Here is a 23,559-nt window from a genome sequence, read left to right as displayed (position 1 = left end):
TGGGTTTCGTGTTCAGTTCTGTAATCTGGTAGTTCCCCCTCTGCTTCTTTAGAGGCTGCAGCGAGTCTGCCTTTGCCTTGCTTGCCTGCCATTACTTCTTCAACCGTTGACCTCGCAGGTGCAGGAGAGCAGCGCATGCGTGGATCGCATGTACAGCCATCAATGATGGTCTGCGCATACGTTGTGATTGGTCTTCAGCGATCCGTGGGATTGCTTGTGGGCATGTTTACGATTAGATGATTTGCATGGGGAGCCTTTAGTGAGTGGGTCGCCCAGTAAGACTCAGAAATGGAACGGAACAGGATCAGACAGTTAAGGGGGCTTTAGTGAATCTAGCATTTTGTTTCCCTGCTCCTCGCACCACAGAAAATATGCATGAACTTGAAACAGTTTAGAAAAAGGTGACAAAAATGGTATTAGGCTTGCATCAAAAGATGTATGAGAAGAGACTGGAAAACTTGAATATGTATAACTTAGAGACAAGAAAGGATAGGAGAGATGGGATACAGACATTTATATACGTGAAACTTATTTAATATTTAGAAACAAATCTTTTCCAGAGACAGGGGAAACAGTAAAACTAGAAGATTTGAATTGAGGTTGCAAGATGGTAGACTTAGGAGTGACGTCAGGAAATTCTTTTTCATGGAGAGGGTGATGGATGCCTGGAATGCCCTCCCAAGGAAGATGACGGAGATGAAAACAATGATGGAATTCAAAAAGGCAAAGGATGAACACAGGATCCCTAATTAGAAAATGAATGGTATAAAAAAACAAAGCTTAACTGACTGCATGTATGTTGAGTAATGCTTAAACTCCAGCTGTGAAGAACTAAGTCCAGTGTCGGGCAGACTCCTACAATCTGTGCTCTGTATATGGCAACACAAATTATGATGCACTGGAGAGGTCGTCAACGACACTGCAATAGTTGGAATGTAAGGACAGCACTGGGTGCACTTCTACAGTCTGTGTGCTGTATATGAAAACACAGATTGGGATAAGTTGGAGAGGGCTTTGGTAGCAAATCCAGTAGTTGAAACAGAAGGACTATGCCGAGTAGACTTCTAAGGTCCATGTTCCAAAATGTAGCAAAGAAAGATCAGGATCAAGTATTCTTATACCACATTCGCTGCTGCTGTAATCATGAATCGAGGATGAGTGTGGCTGTTGGGCAGGCTGGATGGGTTCAGATTTTTACCTGCCATTATCTACCATGTTATAAATCTGCATGCACTCCTTCCATTGTATGCAAATCTCATTCATATTCATGGTGGATATCCTGAAAACCTGAATGGCTGGGTATGTCCTAACAACTAGGTTGAGAACCCCTGGTCTAGAGGAGTCCTTAAGACAGCAGTGTTCCCCCTCTCCCCATAGTAGACTTCTAGCTTGCCCTATATAGGCTGATCCTTATTAGAGAATGACATGGGGAAAGGTAACCGCAGGTTGGGGACAGGGACTGACTTTGTCCCCATGCCATTCTCTAAAAACTTGAGACTAGTATCAATATGTAAAAACGCATCTTGGATAATTAGCAACTGAATTCAATTATTTAAAAAAAACTGCAGAAGCTGCTCTTGGATTTAAATTAGCTACAGTAAATGGCTTCATTTGTACCTTATCTGCCTTTGATGTGGCAACAAGAGTCTTGTTTGCTGATCTTGTTTGTCCTACCATCTGTGATGTCCTTCCATTATGAGATCAGCTCAGGCATCTTGTTGTTACTGCAACAGATTCATCCATCGTTGCTGGCATCAAGGAACATTTCCAACATCTTAATAGACACTTATTTTCGTGTTCATCCACTACACAGTTTAGGTTCTCTTTGATACCCATGTCTAAAAGACAATCCAATTACCTTCCAAAAGGACACTGTAAACAAGGGCTCGGGACTGAGTGGGAATTATTGGAAAAAGGACCTAAGGACGCTATGCAGGGGCTCGGGACTGAGTGGAAATTATTGGAAAAAGGACCTAAGAACGCTATGCAGGGGCCCAGGGAGCAGAGGAAACTAGTGGGCAGTAATAACAGAGAGCAACCGGAACCAGAGGGACAACCAAAAATGGGTAATCAGGCTGAGGACGAAACAGGCGCACCACAGGAGGAGGATGACCAAGGCGAGGCTCGAGGTCCAGCAGCCCATGAGGGGGACGGCAGGAGCACCAGGCCACGAGGAAAATCAGCAGGGAAGGCAACCAACCGGGACTTACTTTGTCTATATACCAATGCTAGGAGCCTGAGGGCCAAAATGGGAGAGCTGGAAGTCATAGCCAGCAAAAAGGACTTAGACATAATTGGAGTCACAGAAACGTGGTGGACTGATGACAACAAATGGGATGTGGCCATACCAGGGTACAAACTCTACAGGAGGGACAGGACACACAAAAAGGGTGGAGGAATAGTGCTATACATAAAGGAATCCATACCTTCAACCAAGATTGAAACAATAGTAAGGGCTGATGGCTTAGAATCACTATGGGTCAAGCTACCGGGAGGATCTGGAACAGACATGAAATTAGGTCTGTACTATCGACCACCTGGGCAATCGGAAGAGATCGACCAAGACCTGGAAGCTGAACTGAGGCAGGTAAGCAAAAGCGGAAGGGTGATGGTGATGGGGGATTTCAACTACCCTGGGAAAGACTGGAGTATCGGGCACTCAAACTGCACAAGGGAGGCCAAATTCCTGGAAGCCACAAGGGACTGTTTCTTGGAACAACTGGTCATGGAACCAACACGGGAAGATGCCACTCTTGACCTAATCTTCAATGGACTAGGGGGACCCGCAAAGGAGGTGGCAGTACTAGGCCCACTGGGGAACAGCGATCACAATACGATCCAGTGCAGGTTAGAAATTGTATCATCGAAGGTGAAAAGGACCGCAACGACAACACTCAACTTCAGAAAAGGAAATTATGATGCCATGAGGAAAATGGTGGGAAAGAAACTCAACAACGCAAGGAAGACGGAGTCCGTAGAAAAAGCCTGGACCCTACTCAAGGGCGTGGTACACGAAGCACAGAACCTGTGTGTCCCCAAGTTCAGGAAAGGGTGCAAAAAAAAACAGAACGAAAAACCCAGTGTGGATAACAAATGCAGTGAGGAAGGCGATAAGTGACAAGAAAGCATCGTTCAGCAAATGGAAAAAGGATCAATCAAAGGACAATCTAAAGGAGCATAAAAAACACCAGAAAGATTGCCACCGAGTGGTTAGGAAAGCAAAAAGAGAATATGAAGAGAAATTAGCGGGGGAAGCAACAAACTTCAAATCGTTCTTCAGATACGTTAAGGGGAAGCAACCAGCAAGGGAGGAAGTGGGACCCTTGGACGATGGAGACAGAAAGGGGGTGGTAAAAGAGGAAAAAGAGATGGCTGACAAGTTAAATGAGTTCTTCACGTCAGTCTTCACGAGGGAGGACACAACCAACATTCCGGAACCAGAAGAGATCGTAAATGGTGATCAGGAAGATAAGCTGGCCCAACTAGAGGTAAGTCAAGAGGATGTCCTCAGGCAGATAGACAGGCTAAAGAGCGACAAATCACCAGGTCCAGACGGCTTTCACCCAAGGGTACTCAAGGAACTGAGGAACGAAATAGCAGAGCCACTTCGACAAATATGCAACCTATCCTTAAAAACTGGAGAGATCCCAGAGGACTGGAAAATAGCAAATGTCACGCCAATCTTCAAGAAGGGTTCGAGGGGCGACCCGGGAAACTACAGGCCGGTGAGCTTGACCTCGGTCCCGGGAAAGATGATGGAAGCGCTGATCAAGGACAGCATCTGTGAACACATCGAAGCCAATGGACAGCTTAAATCAAGTCAGCATGGCTTCTGAAGGGTAGGTCATGCCTCACTAACTTATTACACTTCTTTGAAGGGGTGAACAGACAGGTGGATAAAGGGGAATCCATAGATATCATTTACCTTGACTTCCAAAAGGCCTTCGACAAGGTACCACACGAAAGACTGCTTAAGAAACTATGGAACCACGGGGTACAAGGGGAGGTCCACCGATGGATCAAAAACTGGCTGGCAGGCAGAAAACAGAGGGTTGGAGTGAAGGGTCACTATTCAGATTGGAAATGGGTCACGAGCAGGGTGCCGCAGGGGTCGGTGTTGGGACCGCTCCTTTTCAATATATTTATAAATGACCTGGAGGCGGGAACAAAATGCGAGGTCATTAAATTTGCAGACGACACCAAACTATACAGCAGGGTTGAAACAACGGAAGACTGCGAAAATCTCCAAAAGGATCTGACGACACTGGAAGAGTGGGCCAATAAGTGGCAAATGAGTTTTAACATAGGGAAGTGTAAGGTCATGCATGTAGGAAAAAAGAACCCGATGTTCAGCTACAAAATGGGGGGATCACTGCTGGGGGTAAGTAACCTTGAAAGAGACCTGGGGGTAATGGTTGATACAACACTGAAGGCATCGGCACAATGCGCCACAGCCTCAAGGAAAGCAAACAAAATGCTTGGAATCATTAAGAAGGGCATCATGGCCAGGACAAAGGAAGTCATCCTGCCACTTTATCGCGCAATGGTGCGCCCACATCTGGAGTACTGTGTCCAGTATTGGTCACCGCACCTCAAGAAAGACATGGCAGTACTCGAGGGAGTCCAGAGAAGAGCAACTAAACTGATAAAGGGTATGGAAAACCTCTCATATACTGACAGGCTAAAAAAGCTGGGGCTATTCTCCCTTGAGAAGCGGAGACTTAGAGGAGACATGATAGAAACCTTCAAGATCCTGAAAGGCATAGAAAAAGTGGACAGGGACAGATTTTTCAGATTATGGGGAAGCACAAGTACAAGGGGGCACTCAGAGAAATTGAAAGGAGACAGGTTTAGAACAAACGCTAGGAAGTACTTTTTCACCCAAAGGGTGGTGGATATGTGGAACTTACTTCCAGAAGCTGTGATAGGCCAGAACAAGTTACATGGCTTCAAAGAAGGTTTGGATAGGTTCCTAGAGAACAAGGGAATTGAGGGGTACAGATAAGAATTAAGGATAGGGATAGGAGTAGAGATAGATTATAAAAATAGTCAAGGACCACTGCTCAGGCAATGGGCCTGATGGGCCGCCGCGGGAGCGGACCGCTGGGCGAGATGGATCTCTGGTCTGACTCAGCGGAGGCAACTTCTTATGTTCTTATGATGTAGAAACATAGGCAATTGAATCTTTGGGATGGATATACCAAAACTGGTTTGAAATGGAAGGCTCTATTTGTGATTTATAAACAGTGGATGATGTCACCCCTCTGTGAGAATATGCTGTCTGCCTGTCCTGGGATAAATGCTGAATATATACACTTTTGACCTCTGAAATATAATAGGTGGCTTTATGAGATCCCTCTGAAATGGGATGTGGTCTTCTGATTTTAAAAGTTTCCCTAACTCTTGGATAGGCCATATGGTCTTTTTATGACACATTCTGTTTTATTACAATATATATAAATCTCAGTATTCTTTTTTCAGAATACACACAATTCTGTCTTGTTACCAAAGTCTAGAAGAGAATAGAGGATATGCTGTAAGCATGCTTTTTAGTGGAGGACTGCATAAACATTTTTTCCAGTATTTTAATTTTTGTCTGTTCAACAAATTTTGTCTTACAGAATGACCAGTCATGTACTTTTGGCACAATAAATGTATAAGAGCATCAGAATTATGGGGCATTCATTTGCTTCTTAGATGAACTATCAAATGAGCCAGCAAAATCTTCCCCTTATTTTTCTCATATTGCATAAAGTAGTATGAGAGGAAGAGATAATAGTTACTGCAGATGGGCTGATTAGATGGGCCATTTGGCCTTTATCTGCCATCATGTTTCTATGAGTTTTTATTAATTGTTCGAGGCTTGTGCAAATGAGGACAAAGTCTGCAGGAACAGAGCTCATGGGGATGGAAACGGAGCCAGTATGGATTGGGACAAACTTTGACCCTGTGTCTTTCTCTACACGTGAAGCATTGCACAGGCCTTGGGAAAGTGTAGTAGTTTTCTTTTAAATTAGCTCTTCATAGCAGAAATGGGCTATGTACTGATTCATAGCTTCTGTGTCCTAAAGATTTAGAATAATCAGGTCATAGCCATACCTGTTCAATTCACCTTTTTTCAGTCTTTGGAATAAAAACAGGCCGTGTCCAGGTGTTGTAAGTCTTGTGAAGTAACAAAGTGGACTTGGTCAGCTTTTCTTCTTGAGTGCAAACGGTATCCTGTTTTCTGAAAGCAAAATTTGGTTTGATTTTAAAAACTTTGCTTTGTGATTTTAAAAAAACCCAATTTTTATTGTGGCCACCATGTTAGAAATTCTAGATACAGATGATTTTTCTCCCTTGTGTACAAAGAGTAAACAAGTCTTTACTTTAAAGTGGTATTAAATCTGTTAGTTGCAACTTGTGGAGCTTTAAGGTTTTGGCTTTGTATTAATTAAAGTAATTGTTGACAGTATCTCCTATACGGGTTTGTAAAAACAATTTGGAGACACTAACGTATGGATTTTTAGATTTAGTGTGTTTGCCCCTTGGTGGTTTTACTTTGATAGAAATTCAAACTATAAATTTTCAGGTTAGTGTTTTTTAAATGTTGGCCACAGCATTTAAATACTTTTCATATAGTCAGTGCCATTACCCATTGAAGTGTCGACAGTCCTGAATAATCTTATAAACCACTGACCACCACTAGCTAAATGGATAGTGATGAAACTTGACCCCTTTGTGGTTTAAGTTAAGACAACTTTTATGCTCTCCTAACTTAAAGGTCATAGATTTGATATGTCACCTTTCTGTGGGTACAGCCAAAGCAGTTGACATATATTATATGCAGGTTTGGTACTTTCTTTTTGTACCTGGGGCAATGGAGGGTTAAGTGACTTGCCTAGGACCACAAGGAGCTGCAGTAGGAATCAAACCCAGTTCCTCATGTTATTAACCTACTGGACTAACCATTAGGCTACTCCTTCACTCCACATAGCTATATGAATAATGGCTGAATAACACCAGCTATCCATAGTGTGCCACTGAAAATTGATGGTTAAAGAGTTTAGTGGTTGCTTCTGAAATGTATAAACCCCTTTGAATATGGGTCCAATTATTTCTATCTAATTCGGAGCCAAGAGACAGTTGTTTTATAGTTTTGTTGTTGTTTTTGGGGTTTTTTTTACATTTTCATCTTTTAACATTTTAACATCTTTTGCTTTGGTTTTTCTTTCAGGTTTCATAGGGAGTTTACTCAAGGAGTGCAACCACACTGGATTATTACACGTATTGAGCATTCAAAGATTTTAGAATGAACTTCTTGTCTTTGCTATTCTGGACTGCTGCAGTAAGAACGGCAAACTGGAAACACGGCCAAGTATCTCCATGTTGGAAGCTAGTTTTGTGGGCCAATTTCGTATTTTTCATTCAACAGATGCTTTTGAATAATTTTGCATACAGTACATAGCACATTGGACCAGAAAATGTATTGCAGACTTTGTCTGAAAATATTTAATGCTAAAAGTATTTGTACATGTTTTTAACAAATGAAGATTTATGGTCATAACCCGTGTAGATGTCTAATGGTCAAGGAAAGTAAAGAAGTTATAAAAGACTATAATGGTTCTGTTTTGCATGGGAGAAGTTACAGATTTTTTTTTTTTCTGTTTCTATATTTTTAATCTTGTTTATTCTTTGGCATTTATACAATGCACCAAAGAGTGTATGCCAAAGCTATTACATTCACATTGGGATCATTGTTTGATCATTGCCAGCACCAAGAAATTATTTACATCTCTGGTACTTTCTTTTTCAATAAACTGCATGTTTTGACGTTTATGTAGCCCTTGGGCTACTTCCGGAACAAGTTCCAAGGTATTAATTTGGGTAGGGACAGGCACCTTATGTCTCCTATCGGTGGGGTCCTTTAGGGTGAGAGAGAAAAAATTCAAGGCCTTAACTACTGTATTTTTCATATCTCCAACCAGCAGGCAGCTCAGTCACTCAAAAGGAAAATTAATATTCAGTCAGAGTGGCTGTCCAAAGCTAAAAGGACTTTACTGATATGCAGTGCAAATAGAAAAGAGAGATTTGGATTTACCTTATGCCTTTTAATAGTAGCTCAAGGTGAGTTTCATTTGTGTATAGCAGGTATGTTCCTGTCCCCGGAGAGCTCTAAGGACCAAGAACATAAAAATAGCCTTATTGGGTCAGCCCATTGGTACCTGGCCAAAACCCAGAGAGTAGCAACATTCCATGCTATTGATCCAGGGCAAGCAGTGGCTTCCCCCATGTCTTTCTCAATAACAGACTATGGACTTTTCTTCCAGGAAATTGTCCAAACCTTTCTTAAAACCAGCTATGCTATCCACTCTTATCACAACCTCTGGCAATGCATTCCAGAGCTTAACTATTCTCTGAGGTCACCTAGCAGTCACCCAGTGGTCACCAGCCCCCTCCCATCACCTAGAGATGGGGGCAATAATAACACATTGAGGGCTTGCCATCAGCTGATCGTAGCTGCGGAATCCCCATCAGTTGAGCCAGTTTTGGGGATTCCTACCGGCTCAGCTGATTGGGATTCCCCCTGCCAGAATCTGCTGAGCTGCAGAGTCTTACACCCCTCCCCCAATATTCCTTGACCCCCCACATCACCCAACACCACCCGACATCATAGAACACCCACCCCACATCACCTGACACCACCCATCATGGAAACCCCCCCCCCACACACACATATCACCTGACACCATAGAATACCCCCAACATCATCCAACACCCCCATACCTTCTGCTGCGAAATCGACAGGAGGGAAGCTCACTCCCTCCTGCCTACAGGGCCGTGTGCTGCAAATGATGGGCCTTCCCCCTCCCAATGCATCTTGTGATACAGTGGGAGGAGCCTAAGGCCCTGATTGGCTCAAAATGGCGATTTTGAGCAGTCTGTTCTAGGCATAATGATGTAGCAAGAGAAAAGGAATGTATTCGAGCTGGCGGAGGAGAAGAGTAAGATAAGAGAGACTTGCCCAATGAACAGAGTTCCTGGAGCGGCATATAGGGGGGAGAGATTGAGGAGATGCAGAGAGAATGCACTTGTAATTCAATAAAAAGGAGTTTGAACTGTATGTGGAAATGGATAGGGAGCCAATGACATGACTTATGGAGAGGGGTGATGTAAGCACAGCGTATCTGGCAGAATATAAGTCATGCAACAGAACTTTGAATGGATTGAAGGGGGGAGATAGTGACGTGGAAGACCTGTGAGAAGCAAGTTACAGTAATCTGGGCAAGATGTGTTAAGGGTGTAGATAAAGGTTTTGATGGTGTGGTCAGAGAAGGTCAGATTTTGGTTATATTATAGAGAAAGAAATAACGTAACCAATAGGACTTACCCACTTCTGAGGAAATATGCAAATGAAATGAAAGTTTATTGTCTATGATGACACCCACATTCTTGATGGATTCTGAAATATTTATCTGGGTGCCCATGAAATAGAATCAATTGATGATGTAGGAGTATGTCAAGCAAAGATCATGGCTTTAAGCTTAAGAAGGTTAATTTTCATCCTCCTGGATTCAATCCATTATGGGATCCTTTCCAATTTTACAAGTAACTCTAGCATGTAAATGAAAGGGACAAAGCCTAGGTTGGAGATGAGGGCTGCCATGGGCACAAAAAGATATTAAAGTAGGGACCAAGAGAGAATCCTGAGGTACTCCACAGGTCAGAGGACATGGGCCAGATATGGTATCGCACCAAGAGATGCAATAGCAGTGATATGCCAAATAAGATTGTGACCATGTGTGTAACTCCAATGTCCTTCAGAGCAGAGTATGATCCACAAAGTCAAACACTGCAGAGAAGTCAATAGAAAGCAGCAGGGTCGACAGATGATGGGAGAGTGCAATCTGAACCATAGTCACCAAAGCTATTAATCTGTGTTGTGCTAACATTGTGAATACCATATTTCTATTATGATTATTCTATTGTGTTGAGTGTATATGATACCAAAACAGTCATATTATTCCAAGTTCACTTCACTGTTACTACAACATAAGGTGCCTATCGGGCATTTTCAAAATTTTAAAACATCTTTAAAAAAAAAACAAAACCCAAATAAGTTGGCACTTGGATGTTTTTCTTGTTAATATCACTTTCCAAAAGTTGTGGATCTCACTAAAATCCTTAGGATTAGGCTATCATACAAGGCTGTAAATACTGTCATATATAATATAGAGACGAACCAGGGATCTCAAGCGCTCACAATCAAAAGCCCAAAAATATTGTCAAGGCTGGTGACTTATTTAGTGAGCTATCATCGGCCCAGTTATGTTCTCTATAATTGTAAGTATAATTATTAATTTATTAATTTAATTATTATTGTTTTTCTTGTTAAAACATCCAAGTGCCAATTTTCGAAAAAAGAAACTTAGATGTTTTGTGGAATTTTTCCTCCAGAAATTCTAACTAGTAAAGGGATGTATTAGAGACCGACTATGGGCGGGCTTAGATTTGGATGTTTTGCAGCTATAATAATTAAACCTTTCCAAAGACATCCTAGAAGATGGAACTTGGAAATGTCAAGCTAGACCTGTTTTAGAAGCATCTAAGTACTCAAAAGGTGTCCAAACTGACCAGATAATCCTTCCAGTGGTTAAGTAATGACCCCCTTCTCTACACACACACACACACACACTCCCTCCCTCCCCCCCTCAGTGGTCACTGACCCCCCTTCCACTCCCCAAAGATCTGAATGAACGTGAACAGCAGCATCTGCTATGGGAAAGCGTAGTAGAAGCCCACACAGATGTCTTAAGTAACCAGATGAGTAGGCTAGTGAAGCATAGAGAGGAGGAGACAAGTCCATAAGCCACTCTTAACCATAAGATTTATGGAAGAAAGTATGAGCCCACCAAAACCCTAATATACTGTTATATAAGTGCCTTCTGCTATAGGGGTGGTAGACAGATGGGTATAGTAGGTTTTGGGTGAGTTTTGGAGGGCTCACCATAAGTTATAAGGGGTTTATTGTAAGACGTACATCTGTACTCTTTAGGTAAAATTCACAGCAGTGCCCCACTGCTCTGTTGGTATATCTGTGTGGCCACTCCCATGTCCAAATGGTCTGCATTTGGACATGGGAAGCAAATGGAACGATTGGCTGAGTAACGTTATCACGCTCTCTTCAACCTACTTCAATTTCAGAATATTGGTCAAAACGAGTTTGTTCAATCGATTTGTAAACTAAGAATTTTTATAGCTCTGCTATTCCAACCAGTAACCTTAAGAACTATATAGCTTTCCACTTCTTTCATTATGTAAGATTGTATTGATGACTTTGAATTGTGACCTCTTCGCTGATTGTCCAGCACTTCTTGTTGTAAACCGCCTCGAACTTCATGGCTTTGGCGGTATATAAGAATAAAATTATTATTATTTCTAAGTTGGATATTTCTATGGTAAAAAATGGGATATAAAGTTGGATGTGCTAGAAGCCTAGATATCCAAGTAGATGATTTAAAAATATATATATATATATATTTTGGATATCTAGCTGTTTGGGTTTTGACTTTGGACATCTTGCAGGAAATATCCAAACTGGACTTAGACATTTTGTTCAAAAATGCCCCTCCATGTAAAATTATATCTGTACACTACTTTGGGTGACTATCTTCACAAAGTTGGTTATCAAATCTATATAAATACATGGAGAGAGCAGGAATGTACGGCAGTTATAGAAGTAGGGGGATAGATGGGTGAAATATGGATGGTGGGAGAGAATGAGGTGTTTGACTATCAGTTAGCAAAGTGTTAATCCTGCCCTGTCTACATCAGGCCCTCAAAATGCTGCTACATTTTGTGCCAATTGAGGACAGTATAATTCCCTGGTATGCATATCAACAGTACGTTACAATGGTCCAGAATCAGTATACACCTAGGCAAGTTTTAAAGTAACATCAGCTATATAAGACATTAAAACAAATACTTAGAAAAAATAAATCACCTGCATTTGCTTCTGAAAACAAACATTATGCATATGTACAGATGATGTGAAAGACATATGAACAGACCTTTAACAGGGAAAAACCTAATGTGTGAAACAATGTTTTTTTTTTCCTGGGTCCTAAAAAGATTTGGCTAGTGCATAAACTTCCTAAGTAATTTTCCAACTCAGTTCAAGGCTCTATTTATCTATTGTACAGCAAAGATAAGGACCCATCCAATGAGTACAAAAGTGTGTTCTGCTGTACATTTGGAGCATTTGGCCCCCTTGTTCTTCTATATCTCATGTGCAACATCCTGCTTTTGAATTGACAGCTAAGGCAGAGAATGACACGGTGACAAAATTCATCACCGTCCCCGTCCCCGCGGATAACCGCGGGAAACCATCTTCATGTCATTCTTTAAGGAGAGAGGGAAGAATCAGAGTATAATTGGGCACAACCACTGACCCGCAAGCTTTGCTTTGAAGAATGCTGGTGTAGAAGGACCAAGATTGAAATAGACACTAGAAAATGACATGGGATTATTTCCCGTGGTTATCTGCGGGGGCGGGAATGGTGATGAATTTTGTCGCCGTGTCACTAAGGAGACGCCTGCTGCTCTCCCAGCACCTACGAGTACATTTTCTTCTCCTTGCACAAGCAGTTTAAGTCAGTCACACTTTGGTGATGTCATCTAACGTTCCCAATTCGGAATTGCTCTCCCAGAGCTCAGGTGAGGCTTTTGGGAGCCTCATCTAAGCATGTGCAGATAGTCCTATATATACCTGTGTTGGCCCTCACTAATCCAGTTTAGTCTATCCGCCCTTCCCAACAGCTGGATCAAAGCTCTCCATAAAAAAACAGAGAAAAGAAGAAGAGAAGAATGGCTAAAGAACAGACAACCGAGAAGACTGCAGAAAAACCCAGTTTTAGAAAATGCCCGGACTGCAGCAGATAGATAGCGCCATGGACCACCACGAGGTGTGTGTCCGTTGCCTCGGGGAGGCTCACCTCATGGCTGTCTGCCCTAAAGATGTCTCTGAGAGCCCGCAAGAACCACCTGCACACACAGAAAAACTTGGGAGAAGATCACAAGAGAGACGAGAAACCCCCAACAGTGGGACCGGGAAATGCAGCCAGCAAACCAGCCTCTGCACGCCCTACCATTTTCATCATTAAAAAATTCCTACATCTCGCGCTATTGTGTACATCAGGGGTGCCCAACGCGTCGATCGCGATCGACCAGTAGCTCAGGAAGGCAACTCGAGTCGATCGCACTCGTGTTGCCGTCCTGATCTACGGGCCGATCAGCCTTCTTCTCCAGTGTTCTCCCTAGGGCCTTTTAGCTGGGCGGTCCGCCCAGCTGTCATCTGCCGCTGCTGAACATTAAACCCCCCCCCAAAAAAAAACCGGCTTGGAGATTTCAGCCCCTAGCGAACTTATGCTCCGGGCTCTAACGTGTGCGTACAGGCTTCTCTTCTCTTCCCTCCGAAACCGGAAGTTATGTCCGGGGAGGGGGGGGGAGAAGGGAAGCCTGCACGCACATGTTGAGAGCCCTGAAGCAAGTGTTAGCTACGGGCTAAGCGGGAGACAGGTTAGTGAAGCATTTGTTCTTGTTCCTGCCGGGTCCTGCCTACTTTCTGTTTCCGCGAAGGCAGGACCCGGCAGCATTTCCCCCAATAGGTTGATCACGATCTTGGGCTGATCAGCCTTCCTCTTCACGACGGCAGAATTGACGTCGGGGAGAGGAATGCTGGTTGGCCGAAGCAGGGAGAGCTTGGGGCCTGTTATTGGTGGCGTTTGGGTCCTGGTCCCCGATAGTAATGGCAGTGGCAGTGGCTTGGGGGAGGGCAGGGAGAAAGAAAGAAAAAGGGCAGGCAGGGAGACAGAAGGAAAGAAGAGAAACAGAAAAAAATGAAAGGGAGGCAGAGAGAAAGAAAGGGCAGGGAAGAGGAAGGAAAAGTTGGGGGGAAGGAATGAGGTCTGGAGGAGAAGAAGCATACAGGCTAAAAGAAGGGAAGAAAGATTGTATGCACAGTCAGAAGAAGAAAGTGCAACCAGAGACTCATGACACCAGACAAGGTAGGGAAAATGATTTTATTTTAAATTTAGTGATCAAAATGTGTCTGAATTTATATCTGCTGTCTATATTTTACACTAAGGTCCCCTTTTACTAAACCGCAATAGAGGTTTTTAGCGCAGGGAGCCTATGAGTGTCGAGAGCAGCGCTGGGCATTCAGCGCAGCTCCCTGCGCTAAAAACTGTTATCGTGGTTTAGTAAAAAGGGAGGGGGTATATTTGTCTATTTTTGTATGGTTGTTACTGAGGTGATAGTGCTTAGAGTCATCTGCTTTGACCTCTTTGAAAAACCCTGGAATAGGAATGATGATTAACATTTTCTATGCATACAGTGTGCTTTGTGTTTTTTTTTAATTTTATTGTTGGTAGATCATTTTGACTTGGTCATTTAAAAAGTAGCTCGCAAGCCCAAAAAGTGTGGGCACCCCTGGTGTACATTATTTTATCTGCAACAGCTGCTAGGGCAGTTTTGTGGTCATCAGGAAGCAGAACACATTTCTCCTTTAATGTCTACTACTGCTACTACTATTTATTTTGAGCTTCTATACCGCTAATGACTGGGGCATCAATTCAGAGCAGTTTGCATGAGCTTCTGTAGAGGTGTTATAATACAGAGTTACAAAGAGCTTTTGCGAGGTGTTATGGTAGTTTGTAGATATGATTTCTGATGATTGTGTGTCTTTTATTATGTATTACAAAATTATGTATGTAAATTATGTAAACCATTTAGTTTTAAACGGTAAAGAAATTTTTAAAATAAATAAATAATACATAGGTTCTATACAATGTTACAGGGGCTGCTGTAGCGGTGTTACAATAAGAGTTATTAATACCTGCATAATTATGCCATAATCAATCATCCTACTTATATGCATATGTTTATACCAAATCAGTCGTCCTATGTATATTCACATATACTAGGTTTACTATTGCGGCTAAATACGTAATATTTACACACCATGCCAACTAAAATATAATCTATTTACATGTATCTGTATGGCGTTTTATGTTTATCCTTGAAATATCTTCTTCAGAGTCTAGTTTTCTGGGCTTTGTCTATTATATCCATATTGTGTTCATCCTATGTGTTTATCACTTCTATAGTGCTGAAAGGCATATGCAGTACTGTACATTTTTACATTTTATAGATGGTTCCAATCTAACTTGGACAGACAGACATGATGACGTAGAGGGCTGAAGTACCTCCTGTACTTTATTCCATATTAGGTGCATAAACCAGTGTTTCTGGTGACACCTCCCAGAGGTGTCAAGTTGCCCAGATCCAAGCTAGACATTACAGGTCAGACCTGGATTTAACTGCCCCATCCAGGTACATCATGGGATTTGAAGCACTAGACAAAATCAGACACTGCTTTGGGATGTAAATTCCAAAACCAGGACTGTCCCAAAATCTCCAGCTGGAACTGGGTAACTTGGCATCTCCTTCCTATTGGTTGGACTCTTCTTGCCGGCATCCTGTCATCGAACCCCTAGAAACGACAAGAAGAAATTATCCTTAAAACAATAAACTAAATGTTAAATCATTTTGTAAGAAAACGAAAGCTATACTTCGATGCAGATCCATCCAAGATGCCCCTAAACCTGTTCTAACTAGCGATGATTAACTAACGTCCTGCAGTCGCAACTATCTCTGCCCCGCCCCTGCACTTCCGCCCCACTCTGGAATTTTGCGCATTCCATATTTCCGCCCCCTTAGGCCCTCTGCCTCAGAGCCAGTTGTGGCCTTGGTAGCCCCGCCTTCCGCTAGTAAAGCCCGTCAGACCCGATAGGTGGAAAAGCGCGGTCATTATGAGCTCCCCGCGTTGATGTGCCGGCTGCGGCCTCTCTGGCTTGATGTGAGGATGAGGATGCCGGTACCGGCGGCGGCTCTGGGCCCTCTGGTCGTCATGGCTATGTTTAGCACTGCTTTCGCCACCTCGCAAGAGCTCTCAGGTCACTCTCTATCCCTCCTGCTTCCAGCATTACTAGTAGGAACATAGATTTGCAGGGTACTTTCTGCATCGGGCATGCCATGTCTTCTTTAAACTGCAGGACTCCATATCCCAGAGGGGTGCGAGCAGCATGGGAAACCCAGGACGTGCTCAGTGTCTCTTCCTAGCGGAGAGCGAAGTTACTACAGGGGTTCTCCCTGGACAGCAGGATTAGCCTGTTTATCCACGGAGAATGCAGACATTCTTAACCAGGTGGCAACTACATTAATTGCAAAAGGGGTGTATATCCAGGGAGAGGTCATTTGTGTTAGGTTTAGGTATTCCTAGTTGTTTTGAAAAGCTGGTTCTCTTGTTGTGGATCCTTTGTTGCAGTATCTGCGATTAATTAAAAGATGTAGTTCAAACTGATGGTTAGAGGGTTTGTGTGTGTCCTTATGCAGCGTTTGAGAGCCGAAAGCAAAGGAAGAATACACAGTGAAGCATGAATTCCGTTTTCAATGTTTTTCTACCCTAGTATCAACATGAATGAAGATCTTGCCGACTCTATTTTATTTAGCACTCCTAGGATAAATACTGGAGTAGTTAAGAATAAAGTACTTTCAGGGATGGCTTCATCATATTGAATATGACACTTCAGATTCTGTTTCTAAATGCTATTTAAAAAATTGATAAAATGACAATATACAGTAGTGTCGTTGTGGCATTTCTAAACTAGAACTTATTTCAGTTTTTGATAATTTTGGCACTATTAGAGCTCCAATAATCTGTAAGGACAAAGGGCCCTTGGTTGCCTAGTAAGATGTTTCATTGTTCTGTATATTGAGATACTGAGCATCATTCAAATTTTATATTCAGCCCAGGGCAGCCAGAGGAGGCTGTAGCTTTACACACAGTTGCTCTTTTTTCCTTCCACTTGTAATCGGTGACAAGCCTGGGACTGGGGTGAAGAATGTATCTGGGTGCACATGCCAGAGGTGTTGTGGTGGGATAGAGGCAGAGTGAAGAGTAGAGAGCATGCTTAGATATTCTCTGTGTTCTGCAGCTGCCATGTGTTCTGCTGGCAAAATTTAGGCACCAGGTTAGATTTTTGTTTGTTTGTTACCATGGCAACTTGGTGCTAGGAATTTGTCTAACACTGTGGTAGGCCACTTTTTCTATCTGTCCTGGCCGCTTTCAGAATTCTGTTTAAGGTTTATGCCCTTCTTAGGTTTTACTTTTCCTATAAGCTATGCATTAGATTGTTAACTGGACTTTATAATCAACCTTTCATTTGAAACAGGTTATGCCAACTTTCACTACCATCTTACTAAATGTGTATGACGATGGTAATACCTCTTCCTGCATTTCCCCCAGGGGCAGCAGAATGCATCTCTGATTTTTATTTTTTTGAGGGGGCAGGCATGCTCTCTCTAGTGTTTTTATACACTTCTTCCAAATTCTAGATATGGCGTTCAAAATTGTATTTGCAGATTTGGGGGCGTGTCCAATTTGTTCATTCAGATTAATTGAATAATGAACCAATTGGCACCAAAAATTAGGTGCTAACAATTATTGGCACTAATTTGCAACAATTGACTTCTATAAAGATACACCCCCTACATTTTTGAGTGTGAGTCTGAAAAGGGGGTTAGGAGCACAGTGTTATAGAATACAGCTGATCCACACCTAATTGAGGCATAAAGATTTATACCAGGTTTGTCGGTATAAATCCTCGCGCCCAACATTCTGGCTAAGTGTTATTCTATAAATGGTGCACAACTTGGAGCACCATTTATAAAATAGTGTCAAGTTTTCAAGTTTATTAGGATTTTATATACCGCCTATCAAGGTTATCTAAGCGGTTTTTACAATCGGGTACTCAAGCATTTTCCCTATCTGTCCCCGTGGGCTCACAATCTATCTAATGCACCTGGGGCTACGGAGGACTGAGTGACTTGCCCAGGGTCACAAGGAGCAGCGCGGGGTTTGAACCCACAACCCCAGGGTGCTGAGTCTGTAGATCCAACCACTGTGCCACACACTTATTTTTTTCGGTGCCCAAATGTGGCATCATTTACTGAATTTAGCTCTTAAAGGGTAATTCTGTAAATTTTAGTTGCTAACATTTACGTGCCCATTGCACTCATAAATATTCTGAATATTAGCCTATATGCGCATGCTTATATGCCAGTATGCCACTATTATGTAAATACATGACTATCTGCCATAGCGCCTATTTGCAAGGGGACATAGACATGGATGAGACATGGGATGGCTCCCACTTACACACGTAATTTACAGAAAACTGTATGTTCGGCCTGTCCCTGCCGTGTTTGATGCCTACACTGATACTAGCTCTATGGCTGGTGTGTGGGCAGCTAGATGTTAGGCACAGCAATGCCAGGTTACGCCAGCATTCCGTAATGGAACCTGGCTTATTATATGGGTTTCTACCAGTACTTGTGACCTGGATTGGCCACTGTTAGAAACAGGATACTGGACTAGATGGACCTTTGGTCTGACCCAGTATGGATATTCTTATGTTCTTTTGATTATACAGTGCAGGATTGGGGTGCTGAAAGAGAGCTTAAGTACAAACAACAAGGTAACAGAACCCCACAACAAATAATCAAAACAACACAATCAAAACCACACAACAAATAATCAAAAACAAAAGAGTGGGGATGGTACAGTGCACATCAAGCTGGTTTAAATATATGAAGTCAAGTCTTAATCAGACATCTTTGATCATCAAGACTAAGGGCTCCTTTAGCTGCGCTAGCGGTTTTAGCACGCGCTTCAATGCTGCAAACGCTAATACCTCCATAAAGCTGGCGTTAGTTTTTTCACGTAGTGCAGGGTTTAATGCGCGCTAAAACCACTAACGCAGCTTAGTAAAAGGAGCCCTAAGACTTGACTTTATACTAGAGAATGACACGGTGACAAAATTCATCACCGTTCCCGTCCCCACGGATAACCGTTTGGAAATAATCCCATGTCATTTTCTAGTGTCTATTTCAACCTCAGTCCTTCTACACAGCATTCTTCAAAGAAAAGCTTGCGGGTCAGTGGTTGTGGCCATTCATACTCTCATTCTTCCCTCTCTCCTTAAAGAATGACATGAAGATGATTTCCCGCGGTTATCCGCGGGAACGGTAATGAATTTTGTCACCGTGTCATTCTCTACTTTATACATTAATCCCAGGTTGAGGTGCACTGTACCATCCACACTCTATTAATTTTTGCTGAAATAGAGTTGCCTGGTTATGGAATTCACCCCTTAATGCATTCTCCTATCTAAATAAGAATAAAACCAATTTCAAACATCTCGTACTTCACACTCATTTTCAGCCTTTCTTATACAATGACATGAACAATTACATCACATGCAGCAGACAAATCTAGCATCGCTAAAACGTTATTTTAAATCTCTAGTCCTCCCCTCATAACATCCAGCGTAGAGATCAACAGTGATTCAGTATTATGAGCTGATCTAATACTGTTCATTTTTTTTTTTTTTACATAGATCATATAGCATAGAATTGATAGTACACAATGCTAACCAAATTAATTAAAACAATTATACCATAGGCAGTGTCACTTTTTTTATGGTATTTCGTATTCAGTTTTTGCTGGCAGCGCAGCTTGATAAGTGTTTGTGTGTGTGGGGGGGAGGTGTTAATGATTTGTGTGTTTGACCTACTAACTAATACTGTTCATATACAGTACAGTATGTTACTTTTTTTTTTTTTTTTATTCTTTATTTATATTTTGAACATATTATCAAGAATAAACTTCTTGTACAGAATATGATTAAGTCAACATAATATAAAACAAATGAAGTAACATTTATATGACAAAATTACTATTTACTCAATCAAAATTAAAGTCCCAAAATTTGAGATCCAAGATGTTCCTGAGTGAGAAACTATTTAAAAGAAAGAGAAAAAATTCAAATTACAAATTAGGCGGTCAGATGAGAATGGACCAAGAGTAAATTTATACATTGAGATTTTCTTTATCCCCTTCAAGGCCCCTCCTGGAGAGAAATCCTGTCAACTGAGAGGGTTCAAAGAAAATATAATTGCAAGATTTATACTTTACAATACATTTGCAAGGATATCGTAAAAGAAGCAAAAATTCCTTCCTTCATTTCTGAGATTCCCTTGTCACATCCAGAAATATTTGAACTTTATATCCAAGAAATTCTTTATGTCTATTCTTAAAATAAAGCTGTAATATCCAATTATTTTTATCTGGTGATAAAACCACCGTAGCCAATAGGGTAGCTGGAATAGCTACCTCCCTCATTGAAGATTCCAATAATGATGTTATGTCTATTTGTTCACCCTGACCTTGTTGTTCTAGTGGATGCTGTTCTTCCGAATTTTTTGATGATGGCAAATAATATATTTTAGAAAAAGGAGGAAAGGCATCGTTAGGAACATTAAGAACCTCACAAAAGTACTTTTTCAAAACTTCTTTTGCTGATAAAGAAGGAATCTTTGGGAAGTTCAAAAATCTAAGATTATTCAACCGCATATTATTTTCCATCATTTCCACCTTTCTCCTAAGGTTGAGATTATCTTTAATTAGTGTCGTTTGGATTTGATTTACTTCACTTATCTTTTTATCTATTTTTTCCACATTATTTTTCATCAATATATTTTTCTGTTTAAGTCCATTTATTTCATTTCTTTGTTCTAAGAATTTCTCTTCTAGTGCTTTAATTTGTGGTGACAATGTTTGTCCCAGAGTAATTACCAAGTCCCAAATAGAGTCTAGGGTAACATTCATGGGTTTAGGAACAGAGAATATACTTGCTTGCATTGTCCCAGCTTCCACAACAGTGGCAGTCCTCTCTCTCTGGAAACCTTGCTCCATTTCAAGTCCCCTTGTTGTTCTCACCGCAGTCTCGTCTTCCTCCAGTGCTTTGCCCATTTCAGCCTCCCGGGAAACGAAGTCTGCCTCCTCGGACTGACTACTCTCCCGTGGAGAGCTAGCACGCTGCGGCTGAGGGGGCGGGGTTCTATCGTCGGGGCTCAGAGTCGACTCTAGCCCAGGGAAGCTTGCCACGACCTCACTCCTTCCCGGCGATTCCAGTGGGCGACTCCCCGATGCAGCTGCTGCCTCTTGGTTTAGACGCCGCAAAAAATCCTCCATGGACATCTGAAGAGGAGTCTCCGGGCGCCTTGAGGTTCCAGAAGCGCCTTTCCCTCTCCTTTTCGGCATCGATAAGGCAATAGGTAAATGTTGTTTCGTTAGAATCTCTGGCGGCGTCTCACTCACTCACATCAGCTCGCGGCCATCTTGGATCCCCAGTAAGGACAGTATGTTACTTTTATTGATTGTTTAGTGGAATAAACTCACGATGCAGGCAGTATTGCTGAAACACAGACCTGTGTCAAATCATCCTTCTTTGGTAACACATAAAAAAATGTAACTGTTTTTGAGAGGACTTCTCTCTTTGGATGTTCTTTGTACCCCCCTTGATTTGCTGATTCTTGTAATGCATTAAATATTTCTTGGCCCTTTAGTGTAAAAGCTTAATTTTATTCTGTTCCTAAGGACAAGCGCCATAACTTAATCTGTCCTTCTGACTTAGGCTTCAAATCAATGTCCCTATTTTTTATTTTTTTAAATGAATTTAGTATGCCATAATCTCACCTTGCATGATCACCTTAGCTGTCTCTCAATATCAAATAGGATTATTGGTATGAATTTTATTAAACTCCTTGCAGTCTAACCATTTCTTGTTCAAAAAATATAAAAATGAGAATCTGCCTAGAGCTCTGTAGAAAGGGACCTCTCTGCTGTATTCAGTTCCATCCACATCATAGCATCGTCAGATATTTCACAAAGTCATGTCTCTGTCACATTAAGCAGGGCCCATAAATCTCTAGAGCAGGGGTGTCAAATGTTGGTCTTTGAGGGCCGCAATCCAGTCAGGTTTTTAGGATTTCCCCAATGAATATGCATGAGATCTATTTGCATGCACTGCTTTCATTGTAGGCTAATATATCTCATGCATATTCATTGGGGTAATCCTGAAAACCCGACTGGATTGTGTCTCTCGGACCAACATTTGACACCCCTGCCTAGAGAGTAAAAGATAATCATTCTGTGAACGTGTACTATGTGAACAAGACAAATGAGCTTTTGGGTTTCTGTCAAGTACTGGATTGGCCACTGTTTGAAACAGGATACTGGGCTACGTGGACTGTTGATTTGACCCAGTAGGACTATTCTTATGTATTTTATGAGTGAAATCTCACTCCTCTGGATGAAGAACTCTCCAGATATCCAGCAAATCCAAAGTCTCACACGATACTTTACTCTCATTTTATTGATCTTGTCAATAGAGCATTAGATTTATCTAAATTCGGGTCAGACTCTTTTGAAGTCTTTTGATTTGGTTAAGTTGCTTTTTGCCTGTATTACGATATATCACGGATTGACTACTGTAATGCTTTGTTTCAGGGTTTGCCATATAAGAGTTTGAAATGTTTGCCATGGGTTCAGAATGCTGCAGCCCAGCTTCTGACTAACTCGGGGCTTCATGATCGCTCTTGTTACTTCGCACTGATTACCTGTTGAAGAGCGTTGCTTGTTTAAAATTTTTCATGGTATAACTCCTGAGTATTTTTTTGAATAAGATTTCTAAATATGTTCAAAATCATTTCTTGTGTTCCCAGGGGAAAAGATTTTTTGTTTGTCCTTCAGCTAGGGCTTTTCATCTTGAATGAGTACATTCTGTGCTTTCTTATTCAATTGCTTTTCTTGAAATAAGCTTCCTCCCTTCTGCAGATTTATTGACAACTTATTTAGGTTTAGGAAAGCTGTTAAAACTGTTCTTTTTAATTATCGGTTACTTTTTAATTATGGGTTTTTAGGTAAATTGGTGATCCTGTATTTTAATGTGATTTTTGGGAAATACTTTAATTTAATTTTTTTGTTTTTGTTATTTGATCAATGGTTGTTGTTGGGGGGTTTTTTTTTTTTGTAACCTATTCTGGACTCTAGTGAGAGGACAGACTATATATCAAAATAAATAAATTAAATCTAAACCCCCCTCTTTTATAAAGCCATGATAGGGTTTTTATTGCCAACTGCGGCGGTAAAAGCTCCAACGCTCATAGGAGTTTTTACCATCATGGTTGGCAATAAAAAAAACACCTTAATACAGCTTCATAAAAGGGGGGGGGATGTTGCAACCCTGCAACGTGTGTTTTCAGTGGACAGTAGGATTGATCAGGTTCACAGTCCCTCCCTCTCCCAAAGAGTTGCCTTAATTCTTAACTCTAAACTATCTGAAGAGCTGAAGAGACTACACTGCACATGGGAAGGGCCATTATACTCAGAACTTTACTCCTTGCTCTTCACTCTTCACTCTTAGGCTTTGAGGGCCACCAATGGGCTGATTATTATTTTTTTTTTTTAAGGATTTCGCTAATGAATATGTATTAACAAAATACCCAAATAAGAGTTATATTTCACTTTACCCCTTATGCTTATAAGTAATTCATCATTTATTATAATAATATAACACCATCAAAACCTCCACAGACTCCAACGGATTCAGAATG

The 23,559-nt window shown here is 41.6% G+C and overlaps 2 protein-coding genes across 4 annotated transcripts in view; both read left to right on the top strand.

The window, feature by feature from the left end:
• Positions 1-7,595, top strand: part of MAIP1 (matrix AAA peptidase interacting protein 1) — a 36,827-nt gene extending 29,232 nt beyond the window's left edge. Inside the window, exon 5 of the mRNA XM_033944976.1 lies at positions 7,217-7,595. Within this exon, the coding sequence (XP_033800867.1) occupies positions 7,217-7,295 (79 nt within the window). The 3' untranslated portion in view covers positions 7,296-7,595. The remainder of the gene's footprint in view (positions 1-7,216) is intronic.
• An 8,189-nt stretch (positions 7,596-15,784) lies between these two features.
• NEMP2 (nuclear envelope integral membrane protein 2) overlaps positions 15,785-23,559 on the top strand; it is a 61,577-nt gene continuing 53,802 nt past the window's right edge. For 2 of the 3 annotated variants that reach the window (XR_004539701.1, XM_033947216.1), the window contains exon 1: positions 15,785-15,995. Coding sequence is in view for 1 of the 3 variants with exons in the window: in XM_033947216.1 (XP_033803107.1) it covers positions 15,869-15,995 (127 nt within the window). In the remaining 2 variants the exon portion in view is untranslated. Of the gene's footprint in view, positions 15,996-16,212; positions 16,247-23,559 lie in introns of those variants that run through there. The other variant, XM_033947217.1, reaches the window with a different exon arrangement.

Source organism: Geotrypetes seraphini, chromosome 5 (genome assembly GCF_902459505.1).
Source record: "Geotrypetes seraphini chromosome 5, aGeoSer1.1, whole genome shotgun sequence".
NCBI lineage: Eukaryota > Metazoa > Chordata > Amphibia > Gymnophiona > Dermophiidae > Geotrypetes > Geotrypetes seraphini.
The sequence above is the reverse complement of the archived record's forward strand: the minus strand, read 5'-3'. Positions and strand labels throughout refer to the sequence as shown.